We start from the raw sequence: 18,206 nt of genomic DNA on the forward strand, positions 1-18,206 counted from the left end.
CCCCCAAAAAAAAAAAAAAAAAAAGCCAAAAATGTTCCCTCCCTCCCCCCCAGAATTCCTTTCTGCTCTTACAATGCAATTTTCCCAAAAGTTAACATTTTAACTCTGCACTTTTGAAATGGTAGGGACCTGCATTCTTCTATGTCATTGCTGCACTTCTGTTTCACACTTAAACATACAGATTCAACATGACAGAAGTAGTTAAAAAGTCACAGAATGTGCTTGCCAACCAGACTGTAACAAAGTTTTCTAATATAAACTTCAGACATATTAATCAAGAATCACAAGTAATAATGAAATAAATATCCCAAGTAATTTCCATTTGTGTTTTTTGAGGGGTTTATGGGTATTATCTTGGGCAAATTTATGTGTTTTCTTGGGTTGGAATGCTACTTAAATGTTGGGGAATCTAAATAACAACTCTTTCATTTTTCAGTTTTCTAAAAATCCATAATAATAAAATTATTAAATCATCTCAGACTGTACTTCTCCTGTGTTTGAGGAATCCACACTAAAATCTTTTAAATAAAAATTCTGTTTTTCAGGTCTCTGATTCCACGTTTCTTTGGTTGGCTATTTACTAGTCTGAAAAGCAATAATTTCTGTTTATAAGTGGATTGTATATCACATCTCTATTTTCATAAGTGGAAATGTGCTCTTTGGTGTTGTAGTAAAACAACTGGTTTCATGGGAGAAAGTGTAATTCCTTTTCAAATATTGAAATGTATTATTGATAGATAAATATATGGATAATTTTAAATTAAATATAAGCATATATTTATGTTTTAATTGCCATATTTAAATATTTAAGAGGATAGAGATGAAATTTAAAAATACAAATAAATGTATGCTATAACCTGTAGGTTTGGGGAAGAAGGATGATAATTTGCATTGGAGACATCATCGCCACATATATTTGTGTATATAATAAAATGTATTAAATGATAGTGAATAATTCCATGCTTTTTTCCAAGTCCTAGCCAGTTTTGCTGGCTTGTGTCTTGTAATTTTACTCTCACTAATGCTTCCCTCCAATTTCCATCCCCTGCAAAGTTCAGGATAGGTGTTGAGAGTCCCCATTGTATGTTGCAGGATGGTTTCACACCTTTGGCAGTAGCTTTGCAGCAAGGTCATGACCAGGTGGTTTCGCTGTTGCTTGAAAATGATACGAAGGGAAAAGTCCGTCTTCCTGCTCTTCACATCGCCGCTCGGAAGGATGATACAAAGGCAGCAGCTTTGCTCCTGCAGAATGACCACAATGCTGATGTGGAGTCAAAGGTCAGTTGTAAAAAGAAACAAGTTTTGATGCTGTTAAGTGCTGACAACATGTATTACGTCCAGTGAAGATCTCTCTTAGTGAGGTACTTTGCTTATGAGTTATGTGTAAATTTCTGCCATAGTGTGTAACTAAAAATAATGTTTACTTTGCTTCCCTTGCCTCTTTCTTCCTCACCTGAGTTTTATTAACTTCTCCTTTAAAATCTTTTCAAATGGTAAATAATAAACAATGTATTATTACAACTGTTCTCTTGGAAATGGAAGCCATTACTGTAGTGGTGTGCTTTAGAGGTCATCCGGTTAAGTCATTTGATTAGTTGTTTGTGAAATCGCCACTTACAGAACTTTGATAAACATGTAACAATTAACATTCAAAATACTTGATCATTCAGCTTCCATTCAGTCAAGCTTCCTTTGTGCCAACTGTGCTGTCATCTGAGCTGCCATGCCATGTAGCAATCATGACGCTTTCTGCATCCATATCACCAGTGGTGAACTAACCGTTCATTTTTTCCCCCTCTTTGCTTCCAAATGTGTTAACCTAGATGATGGTGAATAGAACAACAGAGGTATATATAAATATATATATGCATCATCACTCCTCCATGACTTAGTGCTTCTGCATCATTTCTTCCTCCTTTTTGCATCGCCTTTTATAGGATAGACACCTGCTTTAGATGAAATAAAGTAGCATGTGCTAGAGAAGACTGTAGTTTAGATACCAGGGCTTTCTGCAGCTGAAACTAGGGTTTAAAAATGAGAGTAAGCATTCTTGGGAATTAATTGCCATTGTAAAAGAGATGTATTATGTAAGATGGAGTTTTCAGGGATTCTCATGGAGTAGATGTTTGCCAGATATGTCAAGAGCTGCAGACAACCCTGTCGTGTTGTGCATCCAGGACTGATTTCAGGCTTCTGCATGACACTTACCTTGATGGTGTCAGCAAATCGAGTGATCTGAGAGTGGTTTTAAATCTGCAAAACTCCCGAAGCAAGGCAGTGGCAGCTAGCATGGCTTGCTAACAATTTAGAAATGCATCTAGTTCCCATAAGGTTTCATACTTTGCAGGACTGATGGAATTGCTGCATGTTTTAGCATTATTTTAAAAGGAAGTAAAACTACTTAAATATGAAAATAACTCACTGAAGTGATGTTATCAGCAAGGCATCTTCTAATTAGGTTGATAACTTGTGGTGTCTGAACATAACCCAGTGTGATCGCCCTCAGTGGGAGACTGATCTTTATGCTACTAACCCTTGGAAAAAAAAATATATTAATCATTTACAATGGTCTTTGATGTTGTTTTCATTTGCATCTACTTTGAATTTATTTTTTTTAAGAAGCAAGTATCATCAAATGACTTCTATCTGAACTTCTGCAAAGAATCTCTAAGAGATTTAACTTGCAAGACTGACAACACTGATAACAAGTAGATGTTTCTATTAGAAACTATTTTCTTACAAAAGATCATTACTTTAATACTCACATGTTTTGTTGCTGTTTCTCTGAAGTAACTGAAAGTTTTGTCCTAATTCTGGTCTTCTAGAATAATTATGCTAATTTTTTCCCTTCTGCAGAGCAATATGTTTTTATTTAGACTCAATGTGTAAATAATTGTCAGTGAGTAAAAACTTGTACAAAATTGGAATGGTGACTTGCAGCACACTCCTATTACTAGCTTTTGTCAGTGATGTGATACAAATTTGGGAGTACCAAAGAGATATATATAAAAAAATTATCAATTGTTTGTTTGTTTGTTTTTCCAGAGTGGGTTCACGCCCCTCCACATAGCTGCTCACTATGGAAATATCAATGTAGCTACATTGCTGTTGAATCGGGGTGCTGCTGTGGACTTCACTGCAAGGGTAAGAATGAAATCATAGTTATACTTAAGTTTGTTTCATCTTTACTTTGAAACACTTTTTCCACAATGTGCATTGTGCTTGCCAGCCAAGAGGCCTGGCCTGACAGCTCTCTTTACCCTAAGGAGTATGGAGCAGGGTGTCTGTGCTTCTGAACTGAACCTGAGCTCTACTCCTCACTCTTGAATACCTCCATTTTAATCAAAATCAGCTGCTGATTTCACAGCATTGCAAAGATTCAGTGAGATGAATTCTTCCACCTAGCCTTACCATATGGCAGGAATGCTGTCCCTGTTGAGTTGTCCTCAATATGCAGTTGTTTCCAGTGAACATGAAGGGCAGGTGGTGGTGGTGGTAGTGAATAAAGCAGCTGTGCCTTCACTGCGTACGGGAGTGTCAGATGATAAAGGAGATCTGAGAAACAAGACAGGTAGAAAATGGAGTGAGGTACAGAGATGGTGGGAAGCTGATGATTTGAGCCATATGGCAGAAGTCATGGTAGAGTGGGGGAAATAACTCTCCTGATCCCATAAGCTATGCTTGAAAGTCATGACACAGCCCAGAAAGCGACAGGATAGTTCCTCAGATAAATGGAAAAGGAGAGGAAGCCAGGAGGGAAATGGTATGGGCTTCCCAGGTGTCCCCTTGTTCAGTGTAGAACAGCATTTCAATTAAAGTGTGTGTGTTCTGGGGGGATCAAGTGTGTATTGGAGATGGTATTTATGGGGGGGAATTACTTGGAATGGTATCTGTGGATAGACAGAATGGAACCGGAAAATTCAGAAGCTCCTTTGCAGAGGTTCTGAGTATGTGTTGTTTTAATTTCTTCTGCATGAGAATAAGTACTGTGCTACTGCTTAAAGCATTTGCCACATAGCAAACAGCAAATTGTAATGTTTTCTTTTACTTCAGATAATTCGTATATGTAAAAACTTCACTGCTTCTATAGCTAAAGAACATATTTACATAGAATTATAGAATCATTTAGGTTAGAAAAAAAACATATCAAGCAAAACTCTTGATAAACTTTGCAAACCCACAAAACCGATAAAATAGTATCACGTTTATTTACAAGGGAAATTATTTTATTTATGGGACTCAGAATTAAACAAAAAATGAACATTTTTTTGGTAGAGTTTGTCTATGGTTAGTAAGGCGAATTGATGGAGGATATAATAGACCAGGAACAGAATGTTTTTTACTCTAAGTAGGAGTGCAGGTGGAAAGTACAGATGCTGGGCACTATTCACTCAACATAGATCTATGAATATAGTTAAAAGATTTGTTAATGAAGTCCCCAAAGCTAAAAAATATTATTTTAAGTCATGGTCTAGTACTTAATAATGCTGGTGAGGGAAATGCTAGCAGATACTGGGTGAAGCTGGTAGGTGCATATCAAAGGTAAGGATCTACTCATATATTTCTCACAAATGATTTTACACGTACATGCACCACTCAAATTGATCTTCTGTTACTGATGAAAGAGAGAAAGTCTGAGGTTAGATCCACGTGAAATTCAGAAACTAAAGGTAGATTTGGGGTGCAAAGGGCTTCTGGGAAATTTCTAACTGCATGCTTGATTTTCACTGATAACATTACTCCCTCTTACTCCCGAGGCCTTAATCCAATCAAATTAGAGCATTTTAAGTCATTTCAAACCATCATAAAGTTTGGTGCTCAGTGTTTGATAGGTGCTAATCACAGGAGCAAGGAAGGTGAATGTGTTTGGGACAACTCTTTCTCACTCAGAAACAAGATGAGGGGTTAGCCATACTGCTACGTTAGCAATTAGCAGCATTTACATGTATTACCAGTATCACTAAGCATCACCTGCCTATGCTTATTTCAATAAAATACCATTTCAATGCATACATTTCAATAAAAAAACCCTGGGCTTCAGCATCTCTGTTTTGGATTAAGAGCATTGTTGGAGAGTAGATCCGAAGTAATAAGGGCAAACTCACAGATTTGGAAATCCCAGGTTCTGCCTCCTTTAGTTGTCATCGTCAGAGAGGCAGTCTGCTCAGAGAACTGAGAGGTGCAGATGCACTGACATCAGCCTGAAGAGCAGCGGGCTGACGCTGTGACTCAGAGCACGAAGCAGCTTGTTGTGCTTGCAGTAGCTGGGTGGGGGAATCCACAGAGCACATCTCTACTGCATGGTGGCTGCAAATTTAGGTAAGGCAGCTCTGATGGGAAGAATAGTAGCATAAATAACAGTAATAATGGAGTTGAATTTCGTTCTTCAGTGCTTATCAGACTGATGAGTCAGATTCTGGGAGAGCAGTGAATTTGTAAGCAAATGGAGACAAATGTAAATGGAGTATAAAGTACCATTATCAGCACTAGGTGACAGAGTCCTTACTTGATCCTTGTTTGCCCAGAGTGCACAGCAGGCAGAAGCACTACAACAGGTACTAAAAAGGACCTGCAGGTACTGCCTGCCCGCTGCCACCTCATTGTTTAATTTGTGTAACCAACATCCACAATGTGCAGCATGGCTTGCCTGGAGGAAAGCCCCTTGTTCGAGTTGCTCACAATCTGGGAAGACAAGCAATAAAGCAAAGTTGTGGAAGGGATATAACCCAAATAAAATCATACGGTGTGTCTGTACTCTTCAGAAGTACAAAGAGCAAACTTAGGGGTATCAAATGCACTTCTGGCAACCAACTCTTCTTCCTCTGTTCCTGCTAAATAAATACAAATTGACACTTCTCTATATCTCGAAATTAATTTTAAACTGTTTAGGGAACTATCAGTTCTGGGGAGGTATTTGAGCAAGATTAAAGGATTATGGTAGTGGTACACTTGTGTAGAAGGTAACAACATGAAGGCACCTGACTATCAGTGGGGAGGGATGGAGGTAATGAGAGGGACATAGAAGATGAAGGCAGAGCTCTGAGCTTTAAGGGGAAGGGCAAATGTGGTGAAAAGGGGAGCTGGTGAAATGATGTAAGAAACAGGAGGGCACATGGGAGGCAAAAGAGATTTCTTCAGCTGGTACATTTTCAGTGGGTTTCTGAGGGCCCCAAGGGAATAAAAAGGTTCCAGCAATGAAGGCAGGGAAAGATGAGAGCTTGATGATGGCTCCTGGTGTGTGGACAGGAGGTGAGCAGTGGTGCTGTATTGTAAATAAATGATGTCCCCAGTGATACGCAAGAGCAGCTGCTCCCCTCACCCCTGCAAGTGTACACCTGCGTGCCTCTCGGCTGTCATAAACTCCCTTGTTCCTTTCTTTCATTTCATCTAAGAAAAATAGGCATAGGTCCAGGAGCTCTTGCAGGTGTGACAGCACCTGCTGGCCTGTGTACCTGCGGAACGTAGAGGCTGGGAGGGCTGGAAGGGTACCTGCTTCTGGTTTGTACTCTTCCAGACCAGCAGTTGATTTAGTGTCAGCTCTTCCACTGAACTGTATTTGCTCTTCTGTGTCTGTGCTTTCTCTTCCAAGCTTGTTACAAGTGCAGGGAAGATGGCACAGCATGGAAAGTTCCCTGCAGGATGGATGGAGATGACTTCAGTAAAATCAGCTTTATGATACCCCTTTCCACCCACTTATAGGGAGGCAGCTCCAAGGTTCTTCATAACCTCTGTCCAAATGAAACAGAATCTCTATATTGGGCTGAGTTTTTGCCGTTTTGTAATGAAGGAAAAAGACTCACTCCAAGTTGCTTGACTTCTTGGGCTCAAAATCCAATGTAAGCCTGTTACAGTTACTGGCAGGGTACACACTGGCTTGGACATAGCAGGCATTTTATATCTGTTCATCATCTCTATCTGTAAGAGACTTGCATGTGTGTGGCTATGCTTCTCTGAAAGTCTTCAAAGCTAAGGAAATTCCTTCATCACATTGCCTTGTTTCCCTCTTGCTTAACTGTGAGATAATCACATATGGGCTAAAGAAGGGGAGGAATAGAACAAAGGATAACTGAGGGTGAAGTCGGGCTGCTTCACAACAAAGCTAACGTGTGAGTACGCTCACTACTTGTGCTTTGAAGGATTGCAACGATGCGTTGCACCATTTCCTTATGAACAAATATTGTTCATCAACCACTTGTAGCTTCGAATCAAACTGTATCTGGTATGTTACCCAGAGTTTTGATGGTTTTAATATCTACTTTCCATCTGCTGGAACTACTAATCTAGTGATTAATATAGATAAATGCAGTCTGCCAAGTGGGCTCTGCTGTTCCAGGCTTTCAGTTCAGGAGACCTGTTGCTGTGGCATGCAGTGACCAAACACATGGTGATAACTGCCGCGCTCCCATCTTAGCTGCTGCTTCTGGAGCTGGATGCTTTTACAGGGGCTTTGTGCCATCTGCTTGACTCTGATTTACCAGGAATCAGGTCTCCTTCAGCCTGAGGGCAGGTGACTATGCTGGACATAAAGGACAGGTCACAGAAGGTTTCCTTTGTCTTTTTGTCTCTCTGCTGCCCCCATCAAATTTGCTGTAGACTGGGTTGCAATTTGCTATCTCGGACTTGGAAAGATATGTTGAAATACATGCTACAACCAACTAACAGCCACTGGAAGGAATGAGAAACCATTTTCCTCAGCAATTCTGTTTAAACCTACAGTATCTGGTGCAAGAAAGCTTTTTTGCTCTTAATCAGCTCTAATCCCTGCAGAGTGCCTGTGCTTTCCCATTCAGGCCTTGCTCGTGCATCCCTGGGGCAATGTGCAGGGAGGGCAGGCAGTTTGATCTGCTGGGCTTCACAGCCAGCTGTGATGGAGCTGTGCTGCCAGATTGCCCTGTGCGAAGTCAGCAGCAAGAAAGCGCAACAACTGTTTCTCCACAGCTGCTGTGCAGACCAGGGAGGTGGGAAAGGTGCTTTGAATAAAATGTATTGTCTGAGAATAATAATTAGGCAAAAAGTATCTTTGGGGGGTTCACAGAGTCTTCAGATATCATCCTTCTGTCTCAGATTCTCTTCTAGTAGAAATATCTGTGTAGCCCAGGTAAGGAAATGCCTCACAAGCTCTGCCCCTCTCTGAGGAAGCATAACGGCTAGAAAAGAATCAAAAAATCATTCTCTGCAGCTTCCAGGGCAGTGACTGAAAGGAACTTCTGTGACCCTCACATCCATTCCATACTTGAGCAGGTCAGACGATTCAGGTGGCAAAGTCATTCTTGATGTGAAGGTGATCTCTGCCCACATCTTTCTTGTCCAAGCAGATGGGAGGTAGTCACTGTGTCATGTGTCTGCATCCAGTCCTGTGAAGAGCCTCCCAGCTTCACAGCACTCCTTACTCAAGAGCAGATCTCAGTTCCACTGGGAGTGGGCTTTGCATGCAGAAAGTTTGCTTACTGGAATGTTGAGGAAGGATTTGGTAATCTTGAGAAGGTGGTGTGAGGACAGCATGCATTAATGATGACCCTGAGGCTGAGGAGCAGAACACCATTAGCCCATCAAAAAAAGCAGGCAATATGTAAGTGACAGTAACATAAGAGAAGAACATCTTTTTATTTCCCTAGTGGTAGTTTGCCATAACACAGTTCCTTGTTATATTCTTCCTTCTTTTCTTCCAGGATTCATTTTCTATATCTCAGTCCTGAAGAAAGAGAAGTAGACGCAAGGATTAATTTAGCACAATATAAGATTCATTAACAGTAAACAGAGGAGAAAGAAGCTGAAAATTCTTTGAACTGTCATAAGGTTTCCTGAAGAGCGTCTGATTGTGTGATTGTGGTTGTACATCTCATTTCTTTTATACTTGAAAATCCCATGCAAGTCTCGGTGATCCCAGCAACAGCTACTAGAACATAACACTTCTGTCTGCAGGGGTTGTACTGAGCTTTAGCTCCAGTTCTGAATTACAGAAAAATATAGGAGGAGAAAATACTGATTGTTCTCCTATTATATGTGTTGTAGCTGCATGGTTACATATAACAGTCTTCATATACACAGCATAATCCTTCGCTACCCCCACAAACTGGCAATGCTGATAATAGCCATGCAGGATTGTTGATGACGATTTCAGTATATGACAATCAATGTTAAGCTCTTTTCTTAAGGACTCGTAACAATGGAGAGATTTTCCAAACTTTACGCTTTAGCAGTTTGCCTGCTTTCAGCTTCTGTTTTCTTGATGCACTCTTAGTCAATTCTGAATCTGCTCTCAGTTGGAAAAACAGAGGACAATCTTACTAAATTCCAGCTTCACCTGGATATTTTGTTAAGAAACTATTTTTTTTTAATTGAAGGTAAAGAAATGGAGTTTTTGTATAAAACTGTTCTCTGGTGGGGGTCTGGGAGGATTGCTAAGCAGTGGAGGTAAGCTGTCTTCACAGTTCTCTATGTGGTCTGCCCCTGGCAATAGCTGCAGTGTGGGAATGGAGAAGGTCCTTCAACCCAACCAAACAAGCAAACTGCTTGGGCTGCACGTAGCCAGTGGTTGGCCCTTGCAGGACTGCGAGAGGAGCAGTTTCCCCTTCTGACTGTTGGAAGTACTTGGGGAATCAGTTGGGTGTTGTATCACTGGTAGAGCACCAGTGCCCCAGGGGGATTTCTTCTTGCATCCCTGTGCTACCTAGCGTATCCCAGTCAGTCAGCATTTAAAACAATGTGATGCATGAATAGGAAACTTTGACCTTTTGATTATTTGTATTTAAAGCTACACTTCAGACCCCAATATGATGCTTATAAGAGGAAATACTTTTCTTGTTTATTATTGGCATCTGTATGTTTGTAAACTCAGACTGAGGTAAGTAAAAGGCAGTCTGTAGGATAGCATATCATACCAGAATCTAGGGGGGGAATTCTTCATTTTCTAAAAGCATTGAAATAAAGCTGCAAGATACATAGTGTTTGCACTCTGTCCATTCTAAGTTTGTTGCTGTTTTTTTTCTGACTTCCTAGCCATTTGTGTTGCTAATTTGTAACAGGAATAATTTGGACTGCTGTGGTGAGCTGTGATGGATGATGGCATGTGTCAGAGAGGAGTTGATCTCATTTCAGATGGGAAATGTAGGTGGCTTATAGCTCAGCACAGGATAACTTGAAGTTTTCTGAATTTTCTTACGAAGCTGTAGATAGAGATGCAGCTGAAAGGGCTTAGTGTCTCCTCTCATCAGCCATGAGCAGAAGCCATCAAGAAAAGAAGCAGATCTCTCTTTACCCATCAGATTTCTGAATGTTGGGAGACTCCAAAGGGAAGGCACAGGCCCTGCATGAGAGGGTAGCAGCTGCAGCAGGCAGTGGATAGAGATAAAGGGAAAACAGTCGTCCACAATGCCGTGAGGTATAGAAAAAAAACATGCATCTTATATATCACACTTTGGTCTGTATACACTTTCAGAATACTTTGAGTCATGTACCCCAGGACATCTGCCAAGGGGGAGAGAAAAGGCCATGTACTACTTCAGAACGCTAAAAGCATTTATTGTGCAATTTCATGTTGTTATTCTTACAAGTTATGTTACGTATTCCTTACAGAATTGGTTAACTCCCAAGTTGGACAACAAAGGAGCTCGCTGTCAAGGTGTCTACATGAGACATTATCCAGCATTTGATTTTTCAACAGCGAGGGCAAGGAATGCTCCAATAGACATTCTAGATCTGAACCTCATCTTTTTCTGGCTACTTTTTGAAGGCGTTTCAGCTTTTTTACTGCAGGAAAACATCTTCAAAAGTTTCCTGATTTACTATTCTATCTTGAGAACAAAGGGAGAAATTTATAGAAGATCAAACAGATAAAAATAGACTGAAAAGACAGCAGATGCTGTTGATTTAGTGAAGAATTCAGAACCTTACATTTGGTGGCTATATTGTTTGCTGATACCACAGTTTTAATAACCTACACCCAAGCTGTGCATATTATTAAGCTTTTTTTAAAATCTGTTTTCTTGTGACAAGTACAAACAACTGGGGTTTGAATTGCTTGCTTTACGTTTTGTCATCAGAAATATTAATGATGATTATGTCTGAGGTTTATTCTTATCTCAGTTGTGCTTAATTTTCACAAATGTATGCTGAGAGATGGGAGGAGCGTAATGCATCTGGGTGTGATACTTTAAGCCTTAGCCAAACACGGTCTTGACCAAAGAAGAGTTACTCACCCTAAACTTCAGCGTGCAGTTGTGTGAACATTCACATAATGCTTCTCTTCTTCTGTTCAGGGCTCAGGACTCTCTGCATACACAATTATTACTTCATATTGTTTGCTACCAGTAAAAGTGCAAATAGCTAAATGCCAAACTTAAATTCTGGATAGAGACCTGTCCCCTCTCTTTTTTCGCTTAGGTTTCCCCACAATGTGTCCCTGAGCTGTTAGGGCTGAATAGGGCCAAATATGCTTTTTGTTCTTTGTCTCTTAATTCTTTTTATGAACTGTCTGAGTAGATTAATAGTGTGTGATGAAAACTAGAGAGTGAGGAAATACTGCTCCTGCAGTGCTCTTTTCCCAGGAAAGAGGAACTGATCTTGTTCATCCATAAGGACAGATAGGAACTGATCTCGTTCATCCATAAGAACAGATATTTCAATGGGTATGTAAGGTTTTGTTTCCTTGATTCTTACTGTTCAGTTCATTATTTCAGAGTAGCTGTGTGAAATTCGTTTTCCTAACAAACTGTGTCTGAAGTGAACATATCCTTTACTTACTGATCTCTTCCTAGTGTGGACCCGCTGCCTGTTTTCAACCAAATGTAATTCAGAGTTTCAAGATCCTCAAGACATTAAAATATATGCTTTTTGTAAAGACAGTGTGTCAGATGAAAGAAAGATGGATTGCTAGCTCTCCAGCAAAGGAATGAGCTTAGTCCCTGTGAGGTGCTGGAGAATTTCCTCATGTTCTCAGCCAGGGAGCTTGTCCCCTGCCAGAAGCTGAGACCAGCTGCACAGGGAGCAGGTCCTGATAGATTCAGTACTAATCTGAAATGTGAAGGTCTTTTAAGGAGGACTCCTCACTTTGACCATGAAAATGGATATTCCCCCACCTTTATTCTTGTTTCTAAACCAACTTGCAAATTGCACATCATGCAATCACACAGTTTTACATCCCTGGGAGGATCAGGCTTAGCATACTCTTTGTTTAATGTGTTAAGCAGCCTTTTGTTTTATTTCATGTTTTAAAGAAATCACAAGTTACCCTGGAATAGTAACTTAGATGCTCTGATGTGATTATTATTAGAGAAAGAAGTTATTTCTTCTTTCTAAAATGTAGTTTGCCTCTGTGGTAGTACTAATTAGTATTTTCTGGTAGCTGTAGGTTAGCTTCGTAGTGTAATTGCTTATAAATAAAGATAGTGCATATTGGGTTAGGTGCTTGGCATTACTATTAAGCTGTGCGTCAACTTGTCACATCTGAGAGGAGATACTCTGTTGGTACTGGTTCTCTATCATTTCACTCACCTGTGGTTTTGAGGAAGTGCTGTTTAACAGTCTGTTGGCCAGGTAAGACACTTGAATGGCTCTCCAGCTATTCAAGGTGATGGGTGCCTTTCCAATTCAGTCAGCCATAGGATATATGCTCACTAAAATTTACTGCTTTCTGCTCAGTCATGGGGAAGCCAGTTTTCCACAGCCAGCTGTTTGGCTGCCCCTGAGTGCGCAGGAACATGTTCTTGATAATTCTGTTTGTCTCCATACCCTAGCTGCATGCTCTGTTTAAGTTATTTTATCTTCACTTGGCTCTGTATGATGAAATATATACAGGATGTGGCCTTCATACACCAGAAGATAAAGGATTCATCAGAGCATGAAGAAATGTCCTAGCTACATCTTGTTAAAAAAGCATGTTTGTGTGCGCACGCACTGGTTATGTAACTGCCCTCAATGTGCAGCACAGCTACAAGCTGCCGTCCTGCGAGGCGTCATTTAGCAAAGCATATCTGCCTATTTACAGTCTCACTTGAAGTAAAGTATTACATCGATTAGAGGAACAATTTGTGTAGAGGAAATAAGTGATGTAACTGTGACGTGAAGGTGCTTAAGAGGCTATCAGAGCTTGCTGACAGAAATAAATGGCACTGACATCTTGTTCCCTTTGAATTAGACCTGCAAATGTATTTTTTAATTTATTTTTCATGAATTCTAATTGACCAATAAAGTTCTGAGGTATTAATCCCTATCACTAAGTATTCAGAAACAACGATAGCTAAATTAAATTGCTAGGTTTTAGAGAGTAAAATTGATGATATTTAACTCCAATACAAAAACTGAGAACTGAGGCACAGTCAGGATGTCTCGTTTGAACTTCAACCACAACTTGAACATTTGCCTCGATAATACAAAGGTCGTAGTCTCAGACCAGTAATTCACATGTGGGAAAAAACAGCTTCCTTTTGCTTGCATGCTCCCAGGGAAACAAAGCTGTGTTACCCTTTAGCAAAGTGTGCATAGTTCATTCTGTGAGCAAAACTGATCATGGAGATCCTGAAAGACAGGTAGATGAATATTTGTTTTCACGTTTTGTTTTGTTATTCTCTTCCACAGAATGATATCACACCGTTGCATGTTGCATCGAAGAGAGGAAATGCAAATATGGTCAAACTCCTACTTGATCGAGGAGCTAAAATTGATGCCAAAACAAGGGTAAGCTTCAGTATGAATGCTGTTACTGTATGGAGTTCTTGCCTGGGACCTGTTAGCTGCTGTACAGCTTAAATCATTTGTCTTCCTGGCAGGCTACCAAAACTGTAATGCATCGCTTTTTTGTAAAAAGGATTTCAGTAGGATGCTAGCAATTTATGTCTGTTAAAACTGTGTGTGAAATACCATGCATGGCAAAGCTCAGAACCAACTATTTTCCATGTTCTCAGAGCATTTAATTAGATGCTGCTATGAGCTAGTTGCGATTAGATGTGAATACACTAAAAGCCGAGAATTCAGTACAGATCTTTCAGAATTTGAATATTAAAAGAGTAACGTTCAACTGCAGCGTGGTTGCCTTTCTTTTACCCACAGGGCAGTGTCACAGAGCACAGTACTGCTGATGAGTCTCACCTCCCTCTTGCAGGGCTGTGCAGCAGCTCAGCCTCTGCCTGACTCTGCTTATCTGCTGCCTTGGATTTGTCAGCAAATGGGCCAGGTGTAGTGATGGTTTCCAGCAGGCTGACACCTGACTCGAGTCACTGAGTGTCTTGGAAGATCAATGCAGATGTTTGTATCTAATTGTTGTTAAAATCCAATCTAATCAGTTTAGGAGTATTTTATTTACATACACAGTGGTCTAAAGAAAAGGAAAGGTTCTGAAGTTTGGAGGTAAACCAAGAACAAGTGCTCTGGGCTGTCACAGCAGTCTTTGTAACATGCTTCTCTGTGGGTGGGGAAATCTTCGGTTGTGACTCTAACTTTTGGACAATTTTCAATTCCTCGAAATATTAGCTTGTCACCTATCCATCTTCCATTTTTAGTTACACAGGTTTCTGTTCAGTTTTCTAGTGTTTCAGCAGTCTCTGAACTATCATCTGGTGTTTGTTGAAGCACATGTTTGTTTTTGTTTTTGTTTTTTTTTAATTTCTGTCAAATTCAGAAACTTACTTTCTGTTCACTTTGTCCATGCATTTTTCATTGGTTGTTTTTTCCATTTTACCCTAAGAAGTCATTCATGATTTCTTTGTAAAATGTGTGTTTTTTTCCTAATTGGGGGATATGGAAGAGATGGTTTGTCATGGATAACATGGACAGTGGGTTCTTCTTGAGCTTGGCACTAGGAGAGGCACAGTATCTTGAGAGGATTTACAGAGCAGCTTGCATAAAGTCTTCAGTCCTATACATAGTATGATGAAACTAGCATGCATAGAATTGGAGCCTCTACAGGATCCCAAACAAGCCAGTGCTCTTGTCAGGACATAGTACCCCTTGTCTACAACATCAGTTTTTTCCTTTCATGTTACTTCCCTTTACTTTCTACCTGTGTGTTTCAAAATGACAGCATATATAGCACTTGATCAGAATTAAACTTCTTTTCCCCATGCTGCAGGCTTTGTCTTGCCCCTGATTTTTTTTTTGTTTGTTTTGTTAGGTTCTTAGAAGCACTTTGCTACCTCTCAGGGGTAAGATTGCCTCCTGGGTTTGTTTTGCATGCAGGGATGTGGCTGTTGTTCTGAGCAGCTGCCTCCTCTCTTCCTCTCTCTTTCCTCCTCCTTAAAAAAAAAAACAAAAACAACCAAAAACAAACAAACAAACAAACAAAAAAAACAGTTGTACTCAGTTGTACTTGAGACATTTTTCAAACACTTCCATGCTCAACCATTCAGTGACTCTGATTGATCTCTTCTGGACTAAAATACCAGCCTCCTATGGGGCACACTGGGGCTGTCAGACTGAGGGGGCAAGTTTGTCCTGTCATACCTTGTGGTGGGGTGGACCATGTTTTGGTGATGTGGCAGATGTGCATTTGGTCTCAACAGGGAGGAAGAGACCTGGCAAGGGAATCTTTGCGTCCTCTCTGCAAGAACTTACATGGCCCACTGCAACCAAAATGTTGGGACCAGGACTTTAAATAGTTTGAGTCCAGCTTGTTCTTTTCCTGTAGTTACAAAAACTCCTGATCTGTTTCATTTTTCTGTATCACAGACCCCAGAGTCAGATACTAGGATAATTTCTATAATTAAAAATACAGGGTACAACGGAAACAGGATCCAGGAAGAGGGCAGAAGCGTTAACAGCTCTGGAGTCTGGCAGAGCTTCCCAGTGAGGCAAAAGGCAATGGATGAGTGTGCTTCAGGAAGGTTTTGTGGGTTTTAGTTTTTGTTGTTGTTTTTGTTTGGTTGTGTTTTTTTTTTGGTTGTTTTTGTAGTTTTTCTTTCTTTTTCTTGTCTAACTTCCCCAGACAGTGCCTGTTTCTTCAAACACCCCTTCTCCCTATAAATCAGAAAGGATTTGCATAACTTCTGCTTGTGTGTCACTCATCATTGCACTTGTCTGACATTACTAGAGGCATCATTTTCTGCCAGTTAGTGACTAAGTGGAAGTTTAGCTCCCAGCGGCACTGACTCATCCTGGCAAGGGTTTACCAGTCCCTGGTCTGGGCAGTAAGTGGCTCTACCAAGGAGACTTGGAGAGGCAAGAGCATTGCTGGAGTAGATCAGAATGGATTTATGAATCAGTACAAGGAGGAAGAGAGGTCTCAGAGTGATGTGGTGTTAAAGTTAAAAAGAATATTGTTTCAGGAGTGTCTGCCTTGCTGTCGTATTCAATACCAAAAATTAATTGCTGTGAGCCATTATAACACATGTTCCTGTTAAAGCTTTCTTTTTATTCCTACCTGACCCAATGTTGTTTTCCAAGGCAGAACAATTGAGGTATGTCAACTTTGCAGACATTCCATTTTTCTTAAGTGCCATCTGTTTTTTTTTTCAATGTCGTAGACGTAGAATGGCCTTAAAAAAAACAAGAGATGACAAAAGCTTCAGTCATGTCTTTTTGCAACAGTATGACCACTTCTAAACGTATTGGAAGTCAAAGCAACCAGGGCTGTGTTTTCTGATACTTGTGTCAAGTCACATCTGTCAGAGGGATACCCAGTCTGAGCCCAGCCTGGTAGTGCTCTGGAAGGTAGGGGCGCGTGCTGAATACACGCACAACTTGAAAAATAGATTTGCATGTGAAAATAAGTGAGGATTCTGTTAGCAGATTTTTAAATGCAGGTGAGACCTCTCCAGGAATTTTAAGCGAAGCAGAATTCTGTAGCTTTTATTTTTCTGCTTTAAAATGTGTTAGACATCATGATGCTATTCCATATAAATGTTGATTATGGAACACAAAATAACTCCTTAAAGATGAATGACAAAGGTTTTGTCGCTACATGAAAGGAGAACAGTTTTTGAAAACTGCTTGTTTCTCTTACTCAGAGGCAGGAATTCCTAGCCCTTTATCGTCATGTTTCTCCTTTATCGTGTAATTCACCTTTATGTGAGTATGCAGAAGATATTGTCTTATGTTGTTGACCAAACACCAACAAGACAAGGATTTGCTACTCTTGGATGGGGCAGGTTTAGCTATTCAGCTGTCATTCTGTGATCTGTGCACGCAATCCATTCTCTGAATGTGATACTGTAAATGTTCTCCATGTAACATGACTTTTTATTTTTCATTAACATATTTTATAGATAAACACACATACAATCTTTTCTGAGCATTAAGTTAAGCTGGGGTAATCATTTCTTTTTTTTAGTCATCTCCGTGAGCATTTGTGTTTGTTTCTGGCAGATGGTCCTGGAAACTGCAGTGCTGAAGTACTGTACAAAAGGTTAATCTGAAGGGCTGAATCCTTATCCTGTTAAAAATATTGTAAAAGACATCTCAGGGCTCCAGATTTCTCTGTATTCCTTAGGATTAGGATTTGATGAGCACCATAAACATTGTCATGCTCCTACAAACTTCAGTTAATTCAGATAAGGTGTGAGCATATGAGGTTATCTCCAAAAATATCTATTTTGAGGCTCCGCCATGTTTTTTTTTCTTCTTTTAGTTCACACTTACATTAACTTGTTTATTTTTAACCAGCTGCTTATCTTCTGTCTGTCCTTTTTTTGCACATGTCTAGCAGCTGGCACTTGGGGGTTTGTACTGAACTCTTAAGTGTACTCCTCAATAACTAACCACACAAAGCCCTAGCTGTGTGCCACTTTAGTCTGCCCAGGGCAACTTTAATCACTTTGGTGTGTTTTTTTTTTAAATAACATTCAAGCAAAGACCTACTGATGCTTCACATAACATGTTTACTGAATGTTGCCCTAATTTTTCTGTCTTCCAGAAAAGACTTTAAAAATAGTGTAATCAGAGAGCTTGATTAAATTAGCTTGATTTGCTTTGGCTGTCTAATACTGCATATGCCAAAGTGAATTTGTCTGAAGGCAGGCAGTGAGCACATTTTAGCTTGGATTAACAATAAGTCTTCATAATCTTCATTTACTGATTTTGCAGCTAAATAACAGGCCAGTTCTCATATCTACACGAGAACGTGTGGGATATGCTCTTTTAAGATGCCTCTGATCATACATAAGCTGCTCCAGAAAAGCTACATATAGTAAGATATAAAATAATGACAAGAATAGCACTGACTTGTCAGTGTAAGGGCACTTTGCATGTGTAGGCAGAGCAAACCTCCTTTGTTCTCC

At 40.0% G+C, this 18,206-nt stretch overlaps 1 protein-coding gene across 29 annotated transcripts in view; it reads left to right on the forward strand.

Moving 5' to 3' along the window:
* Positions 1 to 18,206, forward strand: part of ANK3 (ankyrin 3) — a 296,280-nt gene that overhangs the window by 159,768 nt on the left and 118,306 nt on the right. For all 29 annotated transcript variants that reach the window (XM_068688711.1, XM_068688729.1, XM_068688723.1 and 26 more), the window contains exons 6-8: positions 1,093 to 1,278; positions 3,046 to 3,144; positions 13,576 to 13,674. In XM_068688711.1, coding sequence (XP_068544812.1) covers positions 1,093 to 1,278; positions 3,046 to 3,144; positions 13,576 to 13,674 — 384 coding nt within the window. The remainder of the gene's footprint in view (positions 1 to 1,092; positions 1,279 to 3,045; positions 3,145 to 13,575; positions 13,675 to 18,206) is intronic.

This window comes from Anas acuta, chromosome 7 (genome assembly GCF_963932015.1).
Source record: "Anas acuta chromosome 7, bAnaAcu1.1, whole genome shotgun sequence".
Lineage (NCBI taxonomy): Eukaryota > Metazoa > Chordata > Aves > Anseriformes > Anatidae > Anas > Anas acuta.